The sequence below is a fragment of the Pteronotus mesoamericanus genome, unplaced genomic scaffold (assembly GCF_021234165.1).
Source record: "Pteronotus mesoamericanus isolate MK-2021 breed Mesoamerican mustached bat unplaced genomic scaffold, CSHL_Meso_final contig_347, whole genome shotgun sequence".
Taxonomy (NCBI): domain Eukaryota; kingdom Metazoa; phylum Chordata; class Mammalia; order Chiroptera; family Mormoopidae; genus Pteronotus; species Pteronotus mesoamericanus.
In genome coordinates this window covers 17288046-17300657 of record NW_026555137.1, presented here as the reverse complement: position 1 = coordinate 17300657, position 12612 = coordinate 17288046, and the positions used below count along the sequence as shown (strand labels likewise).

General features: G+C 42.0%; 1 protein-coding gene across 2 annotated transcripts; it reads right to left on the bottom strand.

Moving 5' to 3' along the window:
- Window positions 1–2934: 2934 nt before the first annotated feature.
- Window positions 2935–12529, bottom strand: SPRTN (SprT-like N-terminal domain). Of its 2 annotated transcripts, XM_054576745.1 has the most exons (5): window positions 11974–12529; window positions 10978–11077; window positions 9029–9157; window positions 5695–5947; window positions 2935–4767 (listed from the first exon to the last, which is right to left on the bottom strand). In XM_054576745.1, the coding sequence occupies exons 1-5, from the start codon at window positions 12192–12194 to the stop codon at window positions 4064–4066; spliced, it is 1407 nt and encodes a 468-aa protein (XP_054432720.1). In that variant the 5' UTR covers window positions 12195–12529; the 3' UTR covers window positions 2935–4063. The 2 variants fall into 2 exon arrangements, with proteins under 2 accessions (XP_054432720.1, XP_054432721.1); XM_054576746.1 differs by lacking the exon at window positions 9029–9157.
- Window positions 12530–12612: the final 83 nt, after the last annotated feature.

The following is a 12612-nucleotide window of genomic DNA, read 5'->3' as shown; positions in this document are numbered from 1 at the left end:
GAAATGCCTAGCCATTTCATTCACTCAGCACCAAGAATCTAAGAGGCTCTTCTGTGTTCTACTGGACCTCTAATGTAGGGGCAAGGCCATTGCGTGTCCTTGGAAGCTTTCAGACTAATTCAGACAATACAGGGCAGTGATAGACATACTGCGAGGAGTACTGTAATTTCAGAATCAGTGGAAAAGTATATAGGTCTTGCCTGTCTGGAAGACTTCCTGTTGGGAATTACCATGTTTTGCTCTATGTGAATACTGGTTTGTTTCTTGCGTAAGACTTTTGTGGGAGTGTTCAGAGTGAAAGGTGAAATAAAAACAAGTGTGGGGGGATGCAGGTGCCTTGTAGGTGAGTTCTTGCTTGTCTGAACAAGCACACACTCTTGGTTTGCTGTGTTCCCTCTCACAGGACTGGAGATCGTAAGCTGTCTATCCTTTTTTGTGAATCAGAACTGGCAATTATTGTTACAGTTGTGGGCAAGTTTTCCTCTTTGTTTTGGATGTATGTTGCCTTGGGGTATATCAGAACTTTAACTTGCCAAGAGCGCCACCTGGTGTTCAGTAAGCAAGAGGGTAAATCTTGGCAGTAGGTGTAGCTTGAGACTGAAGAAAGCAAAGGGTAGTTTGTTTCTGTATCACTCTATACAACACTATACTTTAGTTATGATAGGGTTTCAGAGTCACTTAAAAAAGATTTTTACTTTTAATTTCATATGATGAGGAAGTATGTAATCATGTAACTTCTAATATTCTAGTGGAATGGTAGTAAAAGCAGCAAGAGCTAATCACATCACATCCTTTTCTGTTAATACCAACTCCCTAAGCAATTTAATCTGTAATAATAATTGTATGTTAGTTTCACTTCATTTGGTGGATATGTATGCTGCTTGTCACCACAACAAATTGCTAGAATGGCAACAGTAGCCTCAAGGACAAAAATGGAGGCAGAGTAACAGGAAACCATTGCCTCTCAGTAACGACAAACTACAGAGTTTAGCTTTGTTCTTCCAGCGGCCCAGTGAGATACAGCAGCTCTTTCACTCTGACATTCTAATTTACTTAAAAATCCTATCAGCTTTGTAAAAAAGTGTCGGAGCTTTGGAGCAATGAAACATTGAGACGAAACACTCTGAATTTATAGTTAGTTTTGCTAGACAGTGTATAACTTTGACTTTAAAAATGGAAAATAAAGTCTGCTCTCCATCTACTCAAAATGAAGGGCCATGGCATTTAAAGACTGACCCAGAATCATTAGCTCTGTGTTAGGGTAGAAATTTGCTTTAAAATGGAAAGACCTATATAAATAGAACAGAAAACTTTCTTTAATATCATGTAGGAAATGACTCAAATTTGGGAGTACCAGAATTCTTAGTGTGCAAGTTTTATCAACAGTTTTTAGTAGATTGAAATGAAGGTTTATTTAATTCCAAATTTAACTTCAATTTTTTCTTCAGCTAGCGCGTTCCCATCATCACTTAAAATTGACCAATTCTTGCCCTGACCTGTGTGGTTCAGTTGCCTGGGCGTTGTCCTGCAAAGTGAAAGGTCACTGGTTCAATTTCTGGTCAGGACCCATGCCTGGGTTGTGGGTTCAAGCCCCCATCAAGGCACATACAAGAGGCAACCAGTCAATGATCCTCACATCGATGTTTCTCTCCCTTTTTCCCTTCCTTCCCCTCTAAAAATAAAATGTTTATTTTTTCAAAAAACTGACCAGCTCTTGATTGCAGACCTAAATATTTCTCCAGCCCAACCTCTCTCCATCCCTGCCACCACCTTTCTGCCTCCTGTTGCCCCCAGAGAAGCCATCAAAACACTTTTCAGATGTTCTTGACTGGCTTACAAACCTGTCCAATCCCCAGAGCACCACCCCCACCTGAACCAACAGATGTGTATTATCAGGGATGACACAGACTGGACATAAGATAGGGTCCCAGCCCTCAAAATTCTACTTAGCTAGAGCTGTACTGCCTTTAGTCCTCCTCCTGCCGTTCTCTTGCACATTTTATACTGTTCCTTTGAACAGCTTAGTTCTCCCAGTAGAATGGGGCTGTTCTAGACACCCAGCAAAAGCCTGTGGTAACACTTGCTATATTGAGGTTGATCTGCTTTTGTCTCCCTCCCCAAGTAGGCTGTAAAGCTACTTGAGGACACGGACTGTCGTACGCTGTAATCCCAGAACCTTGTACAGTTTGGCTCAAACATGCTTAACTGCGCCTTCGTTGGTGTGGCTCACTTGGTTGAAGTGTCATCTGTGAACTAAAAGGTCATGGGTTCGATTCCCAGTCAGGACACATGCCTGGGTTGCGTGAGAGGCAACTGATCTCTCTCTCTTGCATTAATGTCTCTCCCTGTCTCTCCCTCCGTTCCCCTCTCTAAAATCAATAAGCATGTCCTTGGGTGAGGATAAAAAAGGCAATGTTGAACTGCACATGGTTTGTTAAACTGAATTACAGAAGATGATCCTTGTGAAAATACAACTGCATATGTTCAACATAATACACATTTTAAGTCATTTATATTTATTAAATTCTACTTTTCAACTTCATACTTAAAAAATATCAAAACTCGCGAACTCTCAACCAGACAGGCTAAAATGACAAGGATTGATAATGGTGTTAACGGACAGTCGAAACTTGCACACGCTGCCGGTAGGAGCATAAACTGGCAGTATTTACTAAGGCTAACCATGAACGTGCCGTGTCCCAGCAACCCAGCCCTGAGTACGTGCCCAAGAGAAATGACGAGCACGTTCTTAGCAGCATTATTTGTAATAGCTCCAGCTGGAAATAATTCAAATGTCCCTTAATATAGAATGGATGTATAAACTTTGGCATATTCACACAAATTCTACAGACCAATGAAAAAGTGAACTTATGCACACATACCAACAAAGTAGTACTTTATGAAGTCCAAAAATGAGCTAAACTAACCTGTGGTGACAGTGGAGAAAACGGGTTACTCAGAGGCTTTGGGGATTAGCAGGGCAGAGGCACCGGTGAGGACACCTTGGGTGTGGGTGGTAACTGATGCAGTCGGTCACCAGCTTCACAGTGAGGATCTCTCTGCACCTTCTGTACAGATGAGCCACGGTGCCCAAAGGAAAAAGAAAACCTGTGAAGATGACAGCACGCTGGAGGTATAGCCGTGACACAGAAGGCAACTGCTAAAAGCGTGTGTGTCCCTTCACTGTATCAATTTAAAAATATATTTAAATTACCAAACGGTATTCCTTTTACTGTTAACAGTTTCAACTTTGGCTTAAAGGGCCGTAATATAATTCCAGCGTTACATAAACTAGGTTTGCTTTGTTACATATCTTAGTTACTTAGCACCAACTTTTAGCCGCTCATTTTGCTAAACTTTGAGAAAACAACTCAACTCTGGCCTGCAGAATTACAGTGGCTATTTGATACTAATGATATGCCGAAAGAATTTTGTTTTACCATACTCTACTTTAAAATCTGATGCCACCAAAGTAAAACAAATAAAATTCTTTCAAATATATAAAATGTATTTCCTGTTAAGATTTGAGAGGAAAAAAGTTTTAAAAATTTTAAAAATACCTTAAGTACCCAAACATAACATATTCTGCACTGAAGATTGTGTTTTTGGTCAATATGCCTAACACTATAAATACTAATAGTACTGGGAATGAGTTTTACTATTCATAAGGAAATACTCAGTTTAACCAAATATTTATAAATTATGCAAGTAGAAAGATGAACAGATCTTAAAAGCTTTTAAGAGCAAGAAAGAACAAAAATATCTGAAATTACACATGTAAACATGCAGAACAAACTGGGCCAGAGTATACATAAGGCAAGAGGAAATATAAATACAGTGCCTTTAGAGAAATATTTTAAATTACAACATCCAATGTATATATAAAATAGAACATTTTGTGTTGGTTGTGTGAACTAGGTTACAAACTACAAATCTTAAGTGTTAGCCAGAACTTCCTGAGTGACTGACGCTCTTGGTGAGGTATTGGTGGTGGCATGCGAGACCCTTTTTTGCGACCCTCACTTTTTCCCAAAGATTTTTGCTGCTTTTGATCCTGATGTTGTCATTCAAGGCAGAAATCTAAGTGTTCATTAATTTGAGACTCTAAAACCTTGTTCTGACAAACAGGACAGCAGACCACTTTGCCCTCACTGGACGGACCGCTGGAGTCCTGCGCTGCCGCTGCAGGGTGTGGGCTACACTTCGGATCATTCCCACCGTTCTGTATTTTCTCTTTCTTGATGAAAAAATTGTCAAAAACAGTCTTGTCTTCCAGCCTGGGTCGTTTACTCGGAAATTCATGTTTAGATCCACTTGCGTCCAGGGATACACATGTTGATTCCACTGCTTTTAAAGAATTTCTCAGGGCTATCTTAGAAGATGAAGCCTTTCTCTGAGAAACAGAAGAGACGGAGATTTTACTGATGTCACCAACTGTGACAATTTTCCTTGGGGACCCAGTCGCACTCCTGAAGGCCTTTTGATTGGCAATTGTTACCCTAGGAAAGTAGTTGCTTAAAACACTTTGGTGACAGGTGTTAAGAACAGGAGAGACTAGAGAAGCTGTTTTCCTTGAACCGTTCTGTTCAAATTTCACCTCAGTTGTAGAATTTGGTCTCATGGCGTTTGCTGAATGGTCTTGACTTAAACGATCATGGGTTTTAGTAACAGCACACGAAGGGGTGCACTTCCCAGATGAAGCGGAATTGTTTGTTTCTCCTAGAACATGTCCTTTCCCACTAAACGGGACAACTCTGTTGGGTTTATCTGCAAAAGAGACGAGTAAAATTTTCCTTGATGCAAAATTAATACAGAAACAAATATTAAGCCAAAGGATAGTTTTTTTAAATTAAAAAAACACTTTCATTCTAATTTAGATCCACATAATTACCTATTAATGAAGGAAAGACAATCTTTAGTAGTTCAAGAACTCGTACTGAGAGAACTTAGGAGGACAAAACACATGCTCCGCTGTTTAGATAGGGCATCCCACCTCGCCAAGGCCACCACAGACCTCCTCCAGTTTCAGTAAGAAGGGAGAAACCTGCCACAGCCGCCGCCGCCTCACGAGAACCAAATCTCTCCACATAAATGCTTCTATGGCTCCTCAACTTAATATTTCAGATTTAGGAAATAAACCTAAATCTGAATTTAGGGTCCCTGGGCCCTATCACGTCAAATTAAAAACTTCCCAAGAGAAGAAGCATTAACTTTAGTAATAACCTGGTTACCTCTTCAAAAGGCAGTGACTGAACTTCATTCTAAAGATGAAGTCCTAGCATACACACACTCTTCTCCCGAAGAAGTACAGACAGCCAGAGGAGAGGTCACCTGGACAGAATCCAACCGATAGGAAGGGGTGTAGTGACGACTTACATTCCGGGCATTGTGTTTTTTAATTATTGTTTTTATTTTGACAGTCTTTTTGCCTTCTGTTTCCTAATGGCTCACTGAGTCAAGATAGGGAAAGGGACTTTACCCTCCAATATTTCCAGTGGAAACGATTTCTACTTTTATGTCCACCTCCATAGAGCAAAGTACATTTTCCTACCGTCGTTTTCATGGACTGTAGGACTTTTGAAAGGTTCTAGAAACAATCCTTAAGCTTCTCTTAATACCAGTTCTCTAAGGCATAGCACTGTCTTCACGCTGTAGCTGGGGCTGTGGAAAAGCGGGAAGAGCTTACATAGGTACCTTTGTTCTCGGCCGCTGCTGGGTTTGTCTTCCCTTTGCCCTTTTTTGAGTAGTTCTCCGGTTCCTTGATTTTAACGTAAGTGCCTCCACAGGTGCTCTGGTGCTCAGCCCACCAGTAGTCATGAGCAGAGGGGGCCCTGTTGGTGGCACGCTTGACGTAGCCGTAGTAGGGCTTTCTGAGCTGACATGGCCCGTCACAGCGCCACCAGTGTCGCCGGTACTCGTCCACCTCATCGTGGAAGGTGTGGTATATCTGGTTAAAGAAAGGTTTCAGCAGTGAGTGGGCTAATTAACAATGTTAAGAAAATAGATAAGAAACTTTTTTTAAAAAGCCTTCCAGTTTCCCAGAATCCTTTCCCAAATGTTTTATTTTGGGAAAGACAGCAACTATATTTAGCTTCTGTTCAAAAGTTCATTTTCATGGGAAAGAGCAGCAGATACCTTCATACTCCATACACTGGGCAAAGATAGAGAAATGTGGACCAAAAAAAAAAAAAAAAAAAAACCAGGAAAAATAAAGCCTTTATACATGCTAGAAGTTTTGGAAAACAAAACGATCAAAAATTAGGGTAAAGACAAGAGCTTATGTAATGCCGTAATAAGTAAGATCGTTCCCACTGCTAAATTGGAACCGTCCCCTGTAAGGACCATTCCCAAAGCGTTCTGAAGGACTGACTATTTCTTTACATGCTGGACCCTCCACAACACAAGCATCTTGCCCGACAGAGCCTCTGCTAAACCTTGCCTTCTGCCCCGGCACAGCTCTTTGCTTGGGTCTTTGTCATAAGCCTATGGGCTCTCATTTTGTCTGTCTAGAGGTGAAACACCATCCAGAATTCAAACGTTTTCATCTTTGTGTCCCCAGTGGCTAATGTAAGCTTGGCACGGTGAAGGTGCTCGGGAAGAATTTGCTGAGTGAACGGAGAGCTTCATTCACTGAGTCCAATAAAATTCTCTATGAATGTGCTTTTCACTCCTTAAACAGGATCACCTTGTTTCACCCCTGGATGAAATCTCACCTAGAACCTAAGCAGAAGACAGAGAAGAGTTCTGACTGAAAGGAAGGTTAGCCCTCCCACCTCGGTGGCAATGAGGATGGCAGGGGACCATTTAAATCCACTCCCCTAAAGGACTACAAGAACCTGTTCTTCTGTCTTCTCAGTGGAACATTACTGTTTACGTAAGATAAGGAGCATCTGTATAAAATTTTTTTTAAATCAAAGGCATTTAACTTTCTAATAAGTTCTCCCTGCAGGGAAGAATGCTAAGCTTTCCAAAACGCTACAGATAACTCTCTCTCCATCATAAGCAAAAACATTCTACCACTTGGCAAGCAGGCATACAATGCACATTATATTTGGAGCAGAAGAGACTGGAGGACAAAGGTTTGGGGCAGAAGCATGTAAGACGCTGCTTTCTCTCACACTGAGAACCCTGCTTACTAATTAAATGGCAAAAAAAACCCCGGGAATTGGATCTGTTTTGCTTCCCGCTCCTTTATACTCCTACAGCCTGGGGATGTGACTTTTTAACAATGTAGTCACTAAAATAAAAATGTTCTGCAATGTGAAACTGGATGCCCTGTGGAGTTCATTACAACAGGATGTAACCTGAAAAAGCAAGGGTGTCCACTTGCTCAAACCTCTCCTACATAAAAACACACAGGCATCCAAGATAAAAGAATACATCATCTCCCTGCTGAGCGATAGGAAGGATACCAGGACTTCGCTTTAAGTGCAAATTCTAATAAGGAAACTAGCAGCCTTTTACATTAACAGCTCCGTAATTTCTTTGCTAATCTGGATTTTGTGTGATTGTTCTTAGTGCAAACCCCTTTCTTGATGTTGAAAGTAACTGTGTCCACTAATTACATGAGTGCTCCACAAAGTTCACACTGACAGCTAGAAAAAGATACATTGAGCACGAGCACTTACTCTCCATTGCACTGGCCTTTATTGCCTTTTAAAGGAAGGGAAAACCCAAAACAGCAAGGAATTTTTTTTTAATTTTTTTTTTTTTTGTTTTGGACATTGAATTTTAGAGAGAGGAAGGGAGGGAGAAAGAGAGATTCATTTGTTATTCCACTTATTTATGCACTCATTGGTTGATTCTTGTATGTGCCCTGACTGGGTATCGAACCCTCAACCTTGGCATATGGGGATGATACTCTAACCAACTGGTTACTGGCCAAAATTCCAAAGAATTTAATATATGTAGGAATGAATGATCTTTTTGGTTCACTTAAATATCTCATATAGAGGTCCAGAAAGAGGAGTAAGAGCCACTCTGTGTTCAGAGGTATGACAGCAAAATAAAATACTGGGGAAGGTTCAATATCTGCTAAGGAGATTCAAAGGACAGAGAAGTTAAAGCCCATTGGGAAGATGAAGAGCTTGCTGACAAAATAGAATTGGCATATTTTAGGGAAGGGTTTTTGAGGAAAGATGTGGAGGTAAAAAGTTCATTTAGAAATATAAGGCCTAAGCAGGGGAGGTATGGGAGGTAAGACAAAAGCAACAGAGCATTTATTTGATAAAATGAAATTGATAACAATAAAAATAACTAATTAGAACTCAAACTGTGTTAAAATGTTTTGCATGTATTTTCTCCTCTAACCCTCACAAGGATCCAACAGACAGGTACTGCTACCATCCTCATTCAGGGGTGTCCAACCTGTGGCCTGCAGGCCACGTGCCTGCCAGATGGCTACGATTGTGGCCCAACACAAAACAGAACAATTACTTAAAACCTTACGCAACTTTTCTTTGTGATCACATGTCACAAAGTATTTAACATGTGGCCTGAGACATCTCTTCCAGTGTGGCTCAGAGACACCAGAAGGTTGGACGCCCCGTCACGTTAGTAAACTGAGGCGCAGAGGAATCAAGAAGGCCCTACAGTTAGTAACCAGCACCTGAACCCAAGCAGTGTCATGCTTTTCGGACCCCAGGCTCTGCCATCTCCTACAATATCATGTCCCAACAGCAATCAAATTAGACTTCTGAGGAACGCAATGGTGTATGAAACTAGCGGAATACAGGGTGGACTGAAGGAGGAGACTATCAGGAAACAGAGCAGGAGACAGCTAACAGCCCAAGAGAGAGGGATCGCAGGCCCGATGTGGTCAGAGGCCTCAATACGGCCTCCTCTGTGGCCACTCCCCTCTGGTCCTCCTAGACCAGCCAGTCAGCGTCTATGGGCCTCTCGCTTGCTGGGCAAAATCCTCCAAGGTAGCATTTGTTTCTGCCCAGTTCTCTGTTTTTAATTAAATCCCAGGAATTATTAAGTAACTACTAAATATCGCAAATGCGTGTGGCTGTGTGGCTTTACATACCGTTACATTGGCTCCAGTCAGGCGATTAATGCGATGCATGTGCTTACAAAACTCGGGACCGTGCCCTTCCCGGTCTTTATCATTATTAGTGACAAATAAATAGGCATGTATCATTTCATGCAGGAGGGTCTGAAACAGAAAACAATTTATAGCACTTTCGAAATAAAAGTGCATTTTCTTACTCTACCTGGAGTCTTACCCTTCTTTGGCTCACAGGCTCCTTTCAGAAGCTGATAAAAAAAGTCATGAGCCATCTTTTCTAGAAAACATACTAGCACACATGCACAAAACTGTGCATAGAACAGCTGAAGCTCTACAGAGCCCAGTGTAGGAACTCCCTGTTCTAGGGAAGCCTTTTTATCTATCCATCAAAATCCAGAAGAAGAGATAATGAATTGACTACATAAAAATTTTACAATTCTGTATGAGGAAAAAAAGCACCTTAAGAGAACAGACCTTTAACATTTCATATAATACTGGTTTGATGAACTCCTTCAGCTTTTTCTTGTCTGGGAAGCTCTTTATCTGTCTTTTCATTCTAAATGCTTTGCTGGGTAGGATAATCTTGGATATTCATCCCTGCTTTTTGTTGCTTTGAATATTTCTTGCCAATCCCTTCTAGCCTGCAAAGTTTCTTTTGAGAAATCAGCTGACAGTCTTATGGGAGCTCACCTGTAGGAAACTAACTGCTTTTCTCTTGCTGCTTTTAAGATTCTGGCTTTGTATTTAACCTCTGGCATTATAATTATGATGTGTCATTATTAGTTAGGGTTGTTAGGGTATTTTTATTTAATGATTTTATTATTATAACATGTCCCTCTTTTTTCCTAGTAAAACTTCTTCCCTTAAAATCTTTAGTCTGGTACTAATATAACCACAATAGCTTTCTGTTGTTAAGTGTTTGGATGATATACTTTTTTTATCCTTTTAAACTTAACATAGGAGTTTTTAAGTGTGTCTCTTTTAATTTAGTATGTCACTCCATACCTTTAACTGGAGTGTTTAGTCTACTTATATTTAATATAATTACTGATACTGCGTTTAATGTAATTACTAATATATGCTTACCTTTCTCTTTCTTTGGCCTTTGTTCCTTTTTTTTTTTTTAAATTAATCAAGTATTTCTGTCATACCATTTAACATTTTGTATCTATTTATTTTTTAAAATTGTGATAAAAAACCAGTAACATAAAATTTACCATCTTAACCATTTTTAAATGTATAGTTCAGTAGTATTACATATATTCTTTATTGTGAAACCCATTATGTTTTCTTATCCTTAAAAACTGCATCCCTCATTTTTCTAAGCATATTTTAACATATTTCCCACCCATCCTCTACCACCCTACGCTCTTTTGTGCTTACATTTCATGTGGTATAATTGGGTCAAGACAAGTCACCCCGTGTGCATCTTGGAGAGTTTCAGGCATTTACTAGACTCGACTAAAGAAAACCTAGGAGTTTCTATTGCTGCACTTTACAGGCTGGAGTGACTGCCACCTCCAGCTATGACGAGCACCCTCAGGCCAGATTCTTTTGCCAGCTCAGCCAAACGTCCTGGGAGGGCCCCACCATGGATAGTTAACAGAAGAGAATCAAAACTGGTGTCCCCAGAAGAAGATTGGATCTTAAGTTTTCCTGTTTCTAAATATGCAACTTAAACCAGTTACATAACCTCTCTGAACCTTAATTTCCTCATTTATAAAAATTAGGGTAACACATACTGAAATTTGTAAATTATTGTAAATATCAAATTAGATACTATACCTGAAAGCCTTTAACTTTGAAACTCTATAAAAATATAAGGCAATCATTATTATTTGCCCCACAATTAAAGTTTGCAATGAGAGAAAACAGGTTTTGTTTACACGCACAGATCAATTCATAGCAGCCTAAATCAGTAAGAATTTCTAAATAACGTTTAAATATCAGGTTTATGCAAAGAATACCTCCACAAGGTCCTTTCTTGGTCTCAACTTTAAAAGGGGTTCACTGAGGCGGATGGAACACATTCCACCCCTGCCTTCATAGCTGCATATCCCAGCACACCTGAAAGACAGCCACCATCAAAGCGTTATTTGCCAAAAACACACAAAAGGGCAATCAAGTCCTTAAATGAAATCCTTATACATTCTCGAGTAGTTCGCACACGAGAACTCCATGGCAGATGGCTTTCTTAAAAGCAGACCCTCTTTGTTAAAGAGCCCTGCATCTTGCCCCAGTTAGGGTGCCACGTGACCGGCAGCGGCTTCCCGTCCCCTAGCCAGGCTGCAAGAGCCCAGGGAAGACAACCCTCTTCCGCCGCTCCCGTCTCTTTCCTACGAACGATCATCACCTGATTGTGGTAACAGCCCCATCTCCACTAACGCATCTCTAAAGTTACAACAGTCTTGTTTTTAGCTTGTCTACCTCCTAAGTTTTAGGTAGTACATAATCGCATCCTGAACTTGTTATTAATTCCGTTCACATACAGGCCTGTATTCTTTCCTATCGAGATTTCTCCAACTTAGCGTGTGGCAAAGGGATTCTAGGGGTGTCCCTGAAGACCCCTGGGGTCCAGAACTGTGGGAACGCCCACCCCATCCCCTGCTAAGTGATGGTACCCTAACTGCACAGAATAAGGACAACACGTCCTGGACCCTAAGGCACCCCCGAAAGACAAATCAGAGATGTGCTCGTCGATTTTCAAGCGAGATGCGATTCAAAAAAACACCCTTTTTTCTCAGCGCGTCCGTCGTAAGTCAAACCGTTGCGAGGTGGGCCACACAGCTTTCTTAAAGCTATTTGAGCGAGAGAGAGACGGCAGGGACGGAGAAATCCACCAGAGGAGATCCCCGTCCGAAACCGGACCCCTCTTTTAACGGCCCTGGGTCCGAAGGGGGTGGGGAAGAGGGGGGGAGGAGCCCCGCCCGCCTCCCCCGCACCCGGCGGGGCTCAGGACTTACAGGGTCATTCGCCTGCTCCACTTCACCTCGACGGCCTCCAGCTGGCCCCAGAAGAACCGATCGTTGAACTGCACGAACAGGGCCTGCAGGTCTGGGGTGGGATCCACCAGCTCCCAGGACTCGTCCACCAGTGATAGGGGCTCCTGAGCCTGACTGCGCTTCGAGACCTGCAAGTCCCACTCTTCCTGAAGCCGCAGTGCCAAAACCAGGTCCTCATCCATCGCTGCCAGGCTCCCAGGCGGGGTCCGCCAGCGTTAGGCTCGCTCCCGAACGCGACTTCCCGTCACTAAGGCTCCCACGGCCCGGTACAGCTCCTAGGGGATACTGGCTGTTTGGATGCTCTCGGCTCAGCCCGCGGATCTCGCGAGAACTCGGGGAACTCTGGATCGAGAACGAGAGCTGAGTTTTCCCCGAACGCGGAAGCCAAGATTCTGAGGCTTAAGAAAAAGAGCTCAGCATGACACCTCCTAATGCGCTCAAAACCTGGTTTCCCAGAACTCCGGCCAAGGAAGGTTTCAGGAAGCTGTTACAGCCTTCACGATACGTCCGTAACTTCAGAAACGTCACGTAAGGCACATGCGCAGTACCTACAGCGCGCTGACCTCGCCCTCCACTCACTTCCGTGATAGCTCCTCCAGC